At 41.8% G+C, this 9,471-nt stretch overlaps 1 protein-coding gene across 1 annotated transcript; it reads left to right on the top strand.

Annotated features, from left to right (window-relative positions):
- The first annotated feature begins 221 nt into the window (after positions 1-221).
- LOC121990983 (terpene synthase 10-like) lies at positions 222-8,971 on the top strand. Its single transcript, XM_042545019.1, has 8 exons — positions 222-455; positions 534-807; positions 907-1,291; positions 1,385-1,603; positions 1,706-1,844; positions 1,929-2,177; positions 2,345-2,573; positions 8,529-8,971. Exons 1-8 carry the CDS (start codon positions 222-224, stop codon positions 8,969-8,971), a joined length of 2,172 nt encoding a protein of 723 aa, XP_042400953.1.
- Positions 8,972-9,471: the final 500 nt, after the last annotated feature.

Below are 9,471 nucleotides of genomic sequence, written 5' to 3'. Positions count from 1 at the left end.
AAAGAATGATCGAGTCATTTGTTTTTACTCATGTGGAATTCCTGGATAGCGTCTTAAAACTGCCATTTTTAATTGAAAACTAAATTTCACGTGCCAAAAGTTTAATATTTTTAATGAGTTTTTGTAGCATAACGCGGGCATAATTGCGCTATATATATACGCTGCATTTGTTCTTCTCCTTCCACCAAATTGGAGTTTATTGATTGTAAACAAGAGCGGAAATGGCTGCTCGTCAAGCAATGTATATTTGCGCTCCCATGATATCCGTCCTCCCTCGCCGCCCGATGATAGTTACTGCCGTCGAGCAGTACTGTGGCCGACGGACGTTCCGGCGAACTCTGCAGGTCCGATCATGCAGCGCCACTAGTCATGTAGCTCCCTTGCGGCGGTCGGGGAATTATCAGCCAAGCATATGGACAGACGAGCGTGTGCAGTCCCTCACGGGCACCTCCACGGTACGGGAGAGTGTAGTCGTCGATCGTCAGTCGGTCGTCGAAATTTTTATGTGTAACCTTTTTCTTTGTTTTCTGCAGGTGCAACAAGAAGAGAAACGTGAGAGAATAAACGTACTGAAGGAGCTGACCAGGAATCTGATATGCGAGAAGCAGCAAGTAGCAGAGCAGCTTCAATTGATCGACCACCTGCAACAGCTCGGCGTGGCGTATCACTTCAAAGACGAGATTGCTGACGTTTTAAGTCATCTTCACGCTTCTTTAGACCATGTGAGCTCGCAGCTGAAGGACGATCTCCATGCCACATCGCTGCTCTTCAGGCTCCTCAGAGCAAAAGGCTTCTCTGTTTCACAAGGTAATTAACTAATTAATTAATTAATTAATCAATCAATCGCTTCACAGTTGTAATCATGCATGTCATTTCTGTTACGTTGTTGTCTGCAAAATTACTTAGATTTGCTCGAGACATTTAGAGACGAGAAGGGAAACTTCGAAGCTCGCTGTGAGAACCAGATCAGAGGGCTTCTGAGTTTGTACGAAGCTTCCTACCTCGAGAAGGAAGGAGAGTCTGTCCTTAAGGAAGCCATGGATTTCGCGACCGAGCAGCTGAAGGCATTGATGGAGGAGGGGTCTGTTCCTGAGGCTGGTGGCCTCAGAGAGCAGGTGGCCCATGCGCTGCAGATTCCACTGAATTGGCGGTTGGAGAGAGTGCAGCACAGGTGGTTCATTGAAGCATGCCGTGGCCACGACACCATCAATCCTCTCCTTCTGGAGTTTGCTGAGCTCGACTTCAATCTAGTTCAGGACACGTACAAGAGCGAACTCAGAGAGCTCTCCAGGTAAATCAACTGCATCTAATCAAACTTTCATTATCATATTTTCGATGTTTTTATAATAACAATTTCAAAGCTTAATTACTTTTTTACTTGCAGATGGTGGTCGGGGCTCGGGCTTTCAGAGAAGCTGCCATTTTGCAGAGACAGATTACTTGAAAGCTATCTGTGGGCAGTTGGTTTCACTTATGAACCAGATAGAGGGAGATGCAGAATGATCGAAACAAAGTCAATCTGTTTTATTACATTGATCGATGATATTTACGATGTTTATGGAACCTTGGATGAACTCCAGCTCTTCACTGACGTCGTCAACAGGTGACATGCAGCGGCGCATTCACCATGTGTATCTATATATATATATATATATATGTCATATGTTTTTCTCAACTATCTAAGATCGTTTGAGTTTTGTTGCAGATGGGACTTAACTGCCATGGACAAGCTTCCAGAGTACATGAAACTATCTTTCTTTGCACTCTTCAACCTGGTCCACGAAGAAGGCTACCGGGTGATGAAGGAGAAGGGCGTGGACATTGTGCCTGACTTAAAGAGAGCAGTAAATTATAAACACTTTATTTCAATTTTTTTTCTTTATTTCTTTGTTATCGAATGAGTTACGTTGTTGGTATTAAATTTTCAGTGGGGAGATATGTGCAAAGCAGACTTTCAGGAAGCAAAATGGTTCCACCATGGCCAAACCCCGAAGCTCAAGGAGTACTTGGAGAATGCATGGGTATCAATATCTGGTCCAAACATTCTGTCTCATGCTTACTGCGTGAGCAATGACTTAACTGGAGAGGCCTTGAAAGGTTTTCCCAATACTTACTATGAGATCACACACTCCTCGAGCACACTTTTTCGTCTTTATGATGATATGGGCACTTCCACGGTAATTATATATATATATATATATATATATATATATATATATATATATATATATATATATATATATATATATATATACACGCACACATTAACATGATCTAGCTAGCCGACCGAAGTAATCTAACTCATTGGAAACCAGCAACGTAACATTTACTTTGCTTACCACAGGATGAGCTAGAAAGAGGCGATGTGGCCAAATGTATTCAATGTTACATGCATGAACAATGTGTCACAGAGGAAGTGGCTCGAAGGGAGATAAGAGAATTGATGAAGAAATATTGGAGAGCTTTGGATGCATCTCTTAGTTGGGATTCTCCATTAGAGGAGTACTTCAAGAATATAGCAGTTAACATCCCTCGGACGGCACAATTCTTTTATCAAGATGGGGATGGCTTTGGCAAGTCGGATGGAGAAACTAAAACCCAAATTATTTCGGTGTTATTTGAACCTATCCAAATCTAGAAGGAATGCACACATGCTGCAAAGGTTGGAACCGCCAACCCAACGGCCCCCTCAACCCGGCCCCACAAGTATGAGAGGGAGTAAATCACGGTGAATACGGGCCCAGCTATGTAGAAGGAATGCACACATGCTCTACTCCGTAGTTGTAGGCGGGCCAGGGGAGGATGGATCCCGTCTTAATAACATTTGTATTCACCTATATAGATATATATAAAGTTTTATCCGACTAAATAAATGAAATATTTTCTATTGTTTACTCTTTATTGGGGATTTACCAACAAAAAGGAGTTGCTCCTAGGTTTAAATAAAAATAATTTTTTGTTTAAATCAAAACTAAACTCAATGAGTTTTTACAAGAGTCCTAGCCCTTAGAAAAAAAAAAAAACTCATCCTTAAAAGTAGAAGATAAAATCTAAACTAATTCTTTAGAAGAAAAACTAATTCTAAAAATTTAAAATAAATAAAAGAAAAAGTTAAAAAACTAAATCTAGGATTCATCAAAAGACATAACATAGCGTGTTCATTCTAGGGCATAGGATGCCATGTTGGCTAATAGAAAGACGATTCCGCCTCATCTGATGTCTAAATAGAACGCAACTGAGTCATAAGGTCATGGTCTGGACATCGTCTTTGTCGATAGTCTCGATTATCCTTCTTCAAGACCCAAAAGGGAGGCTGGTAGACTCATTTTCTTCTCATCACAACTTAAAGGAGAACATAACCGTATTAGAGGAAATAAATTGGTCATTTTACTAGATGCTCCTGCATCAGAGACCGACCAACACAAGACCACGTTGAACTGCAAGGAATGACCGAGGGAATAGCTTGTCAACTTGGGGAGGAGTTGGAGACGCCAAACTCTCGAAACCACGCTTCCCTTGGAGCTTTGAGAAAGAAGGGTGACGCGGGAGAAGAAACTCTGTGACTTATCTCTATACATCTTCGATGAGCTCATAGGATATGCTTCGATCCTGGTGCGAGACTTCCTCAGTCGAAACCTTTCTTTCATGACCACAACCTCAACTATGTTGATCATTCATGGATCTAAGACTCTGATACCAAATGACGCAGGGGAGAAACTTTGTGACTTGTCTTTATAGATCTTCGATAAGCTCGTAGGATATGCTTCAATCCTAGTGCGAGACTTCCTCAGCCAAAACTTGTCTTTCACGACTACGACCTTGACTACGATGATTATCCATGGATTTAAGGCTTTAATACCAACTAACACCATGTTGAATATGTATATTATTCTGAAGCGTGAAGTTGCAGAAGGATTAATAAGAAAATAATAGAGAAGCAACACAAATAAAAGGAATAGCCTCAATTAGACTTAAGCCTATTATGAAATCAAGAGCGCAAAGAAAAAGAGATGTAGCTGTAACGTGGCTTAAGCGAAACCAATTGATTAAATATTAAAATAACTTATCTTAAACATCATCTAAGCATATGTTTATGTAGTTCTTAAAATCTTCAAAAAAAATCTAAATAGAAAAACTAACCAACTAGACTTATTCCCTAAATTTAGGATAAATTAACTAAGAAGACTTATTCCCTAAGATTTAGAATAAATTATCTAACAAAACTAAGTTCCTAAGATTTGGACCAAATTAAATATAATTAAGAAAAATAAACTAAACTTAATTAACAGATTACTAATTTAAAAAACCCCTAAAAGATTCAAATATGAATACTTTAGATTTCCTCCTGCATCAAAGGGAGATTAGGTAGTTGGAGTTCTTGTGATTGGAATCGAGGCATTGATTTATAAACGGAAGTGATGGTGTGAACAGTGTGGGCAGCTAGCTACCTACACTGGTCCTGTGCTAGCTCCACCTCTGGTGAGACCACCCCTCCACTATCATCAAGACAAAGAGGAAAATGTTGCCATCACTAATGGGTGGGAGATGATCCGTTGTCATTTAAACATGTAATGGAAGATTTTGACAAAGAAAGGTGGCTTGAAGCTATGAACCAAAAAATGGAGTCAAGTTACTCTGATTCTGTCTAGGTGTTCATAGACCCACCTGAAGAGGTTAGATCTATTGGGTGTAAATGGATCTATAAGAAAAAGAAAGACTAGTTGCAAAGGGTTATACCCAAAAGGAAGGAGTCGGCTAGCTATGAGGAGACTTTCTCACCCGTAGTCATGCTTATCTTACTTTCAATTGTTGCTCATTATTACTATGAAATATGATAGATGGATGTCAAGAGGACCTTTTTGAATGGTCATCTAGGTGAGGAAATTCACATGCAGCAACTAGAGAAATTTATAGCTCAAGGCCAAGAGCAAAAAATTTACAAATTGCTTAGATCCGTTTATGGACAAAAGTAAGCTTCTAGATCATGGAACCATAGATTTCATAAGCCTCTAGATCAAGTATTATGGCTTTGACCAAAGCATTGATGAGCCTTGTGTATACAAGCATATCAAGAATGGAAAGGTGGTGTTCATAGTGTTCTACGTAGGTGACATTCTGCTCATTGGAATGATGGGGAAATATTGTCTACCGTTTTAGGTTGTCTAGCTAAGAAATTTTAAATGAAAGATTTGAGAGAAGAAAAATATGTTCTTAGAATTTGAATTGTTCGAGATCGCAAGAATAAATTGTTGGCATTGTCTCAAGCTTCTTATATTGATAACTCGACATGAGAATGCAATATTTCAAAAAGGGTTACCTAGCTACCAACCCGACATGAAATCGTCCTCTCCAAGGAGCAGTGTCCTAAGACCCCACAAGAAGTTGAGGACATGAGATGCGTTCCCTATGCCTTTGCAGTAGGTAACCTTATGTATGTAATGTTGTGCACTAGGCCAGACATTTGTTATGTGGTAGGGATAGTTAGTTGTTTTCTGTCAAATCATGACATGCATCATTGGATAGCTGTAAAGATCATTCTTAAGTATCTTTGAAGAATGAGAAGTTATATTCTTGTCTATTTAGGTGAAGATCTTAAAATAGACTGTTACACTAATTTTGATTTCTAGTAAGACAATTATAATTGAAAATCGACATCTGCATAAGTGTTTACTCTTGGTGGAGGTCCTATAGTCCGAAGAAGCATCAAACAATCTAGTATAGCCGACTCGACCATGGAGGTCAAATACACAGTCACTTCTGAAGCTGCTAGAGAGGTTGTAGGGCATAAGGAGTTCCTACTGAATTGGAAGTTGTTCCAAATATTGATAAGTCACTCACTTTGTTGTGTGACAATAGTGGGGCAGTAGCTAATTCAAAGGAACCTCATAGTCACAAGAGATCGAAGCATATAGAAAGGAAATACCACTTGATTCAAGAGGTAGTGAAAAGAGTTGACGCTTCTATTCTCAAGATTGTGTTTGTTGACAATATTGTTGATCTATTCACCAACACACTCTTGCAAAAGTGTTTGAAAGGCACATGCTAAATATGAGACTGAGAGTCATGTCTCACATGTTTTAGGGCAAGTGGGAGATTATTAGGAATAGTGTCCTTAAAGTATTATTATAATCATACTATATTTTTATAATTAATAAAATTGATATTTATTTTGTATGAAATTTGTTGTCTTGAATTATCATAGCAAAATCCCAAGTTTATTGGATGTAACAATGATTTTAGTATGTATATGAGTTATATATACGAGAGGATTAAGATCATGGATAATAAACTTAAATTAAGCACTTAATGATGAAATTAATTAAAAGCATGTGATCTTTAATTAAATCATCACTAATGCGGCCTATGAATATTTTGAATGTGACGTCTTATTTGGACCGTCAATGTGAAGATATCTAGATGAGGGCATTTATATATAATGAGATTATAAAGGATGATCCCATCCGGAAGCTGAGTCAGACGGAGGCTGGCTGCGCTGTCCTCGAGGTTGACGGAAAGTCGTGGAGATGCCTGGTTGATATGGTACCTACGGGAAAGGTTTCCACAGGTGGATAACGGGGGGTGATGACTGGGGCGATGAGGCGAGGGTTCTGCACACACTCAGACAAGCCGTCCTCACGTTAGAGATCAAGAACTAGGGAAAAAGTCCCCGGATCAGTCCCTCCGACGCTCAAGTTAGGTACTTTTTCCCCAGAAGCACAGTGAAAGGACGAAAAGTAAAAAAGGAATGTGAAAAGATGAGTAAACGTACCTGCATAAGGGAAAAAACATCCCATTTTATATGACAGTGGGTACTTCTGGAGTCTGACGAGTGTCAGGGAATGTCGGGTGTCAGGATTTGTCTGGCGGCGAATGACACATGGCAACTTCCTATAGGTCTGAGGGGGGATCGGTGTGCAATGAGCCCTAGACCGTTAACATATTTCCTGACATGCGGTGATTATTCTCTGACAGGTTGTTATGATTCCCTGGCTTGATTGTCGTATAGTGTGCGCCCGCCCCGGTCTGTTAACCTTGGACTAGGTCCTCGTACCTAAAAATCTTGACTTGTGGGCACAGACCTGCATTCCCTGGGGCATATCCTGGTGCATTCCCTAGCTTGTGTTTGTCGCCCCATAAATCCAGATCTGTACGTCCATCCCTACATTTTCCAATCGGTAGATCCCGGTAAATCCAGACCTGCGCTTACCGCCTTGCCAATCGAGGCATTCTCTTATCGTTCCTTAAGTCTCGTTCCGTATGCACGACCCTGCTCTGTATTTTATCCTGTAAGTCTGGAACTGCATCCTATAAGCCCTGACCTGTAAGCCTTAGTCCTCCTGTCCTGACCTGTACGCCTTGATCCGTGTGTAAGCCTTAGTCCGCTTACCTTGAACTATAAGCCTTAGTCCTCCTGTCCTGACCTGTACGCCTTGATCCGTGTGTAAGCCTTAGTCAGCTTACCTTGAACTGTAAGCCTTAGTCCTCCTGTCCTAACCTGTATGTCTTGATCCGTGTGTAAGCCTTAGTCCGCTTACCTTGAACTGTAAGCGTTAGTCCGTCTATCCTATCCTATATGTCCTGGTACGTATATCCTGACATGCACGTCTTGATCCGTGTCTCCTGTTCTGCCTGTCTTATCCTGTGAGTCCTGACCTGCAAGCCTTAGGCCGCTTATCCTAACCTGTACGTCCTGGTCCGTATATCCTGACTTGTACGTCTTAGTCCGTATATCCTGACCTGTATGTCTTGATCCGTGTCTCCTGTTCTATCTGTCTTATCCTGTGAGTCCTGACCTGCAAGCCTTAGGCCGCTTATCCTAACCTGTACGTCCTGGTTCGTATATCCTGACCTGTACGTCTTGATCCATGTCTCCTGTTCTGTCTGTCTTATCCTATGAGTCCTGACCTGTAAGCCTTAGGCCGCCTATCCTAACCTGTACGTCCTGACCTGTATCCCGTAAGTCTTGACTTGTACATCTTACCTTCTGAATTCCTACTCATCATGTAGGCCTAACCCCTGAATGTCACTTATGTCCAACCTAGATCGTCCTGTAATCTGGACCTTTGACCATCACGTAGGCCGGACTTTTGACCACCACGTAGGTGGACTTTTGACCATTACGTAGGCTTGACTTCTGACCGCCACGTGAGCTTGACTTCTGACCGCCTCATGGGCTTGACTTCTGATTGCCCCGTGGGCTTGACTTCCAACCATGTCAGCTATCCGACCCCACTATCATGCACCGTATCACAAGCCTCCCCCTCAAGTCTAGTCGAAGGAGGCTCCAATCCGACTGACTAGACCCAAGTCCCATTCTTACCTGACCTAGCCTTTGTGTCTCTTTGGCCGCTAACCCTTTTCCCGATATCCCAATCAAAATTTATCACCCTTCTTAGGTGAGACTTTATTGCATGCGCGTCCACTCCACAATCCTCGATCTTGCTATTTTTCCATAAATGTCACACTATTTCCCAAACATCCTCACTTATTCTGAAGTTCACTCTTCACATTCCCCTCCTTTAAAAAAGGGGACGCGTATACTGCTGCCTTCACTTTCCTCAGGCTACCTTCCCCTTTATTCATGGAATCAGACGAGGTATCTTCTCTGCGCCATCAACTCACTCATTTGACCCAGTTGCTAACTCACAAAGATGAGGCTCTGCTTGAAATGACGCAGAGTAGGGACCTTCAGTCCTCTCTCCGTCGGGAAATGGAAGAGCTCTGGCTGGCGGCTAAATCCAGGACTCGAGCTGAGGCAGCTCTAAAGCATAAGGATTATGCAGACTTGAAGAGTCAGACCCATTTCATTACCTACCTGAAGCTGAAACACGAGGACACTGTAGCCCTCCTGCAAGAGGAAAGCCGGATAAAAGATGAAACCATTGCCTATCTACAAAGCAGCATCCAATGTATCAAGGAAGAACTGGCTCAAGCGCAGGCTCATCTAGCGAAGAGAGACCAAACATCTTGATATTGTAATAAAGTGGCCTCTTGAAAGATGTTCCTCAACTCTTATTAAATAAACAATGTTCTCCGTATTATCTGCCTATTAGGGTCTGGGTCTGTATTTCCTTATCTTTCCTATTATCATGTTCCACAGACGCATACTCCCCAAGGAAATTTTCTAGAAAGGATAATTTTTACTTACCAAACCTTTTTCTTACCCTAAGGGTTAGGAAGTCGTGGCTCATACAGGCATGCTTGCTTGTATCTCATATTTGTAGTAGAAGTATGGCCTATAGACCTGTTGAACTCGAGTATGTCCCCTTGTGTCTTGCCCTGAGGCGAGAGTGGGGGACGCCGATCGGGAAGGTCATTGGGCGTGAGAGCATGCTCACTTATAACTCACACTGGGGTGAGAGTCTGGAACACTGACCTGGGTCATTGGGCGTGAGAGCATGCTCACTTATAACTCACACTGGGACGAGAGTCTAAGATGTTGGAGCAATCTAGGTGCCCTAGGTTTTGATG

Source organism: Zingiber officinale, chromosome 6B, assembly GCF_018446385.1.
Source record: "Zingiber officinale cultivar Zhangliang chromosome 6B, Zo_v1.1, whole genome shotgun sequence".
NCBI lineage: Eukaryota > Viridiplantae > Streptophyta > Magnoliopsida > Zingiberales > Zingiberaceae > Zingiber > Zingiber officinale.
This window is presented reverse-complemented; position numbering and strand designations above follow the sequence as displayed.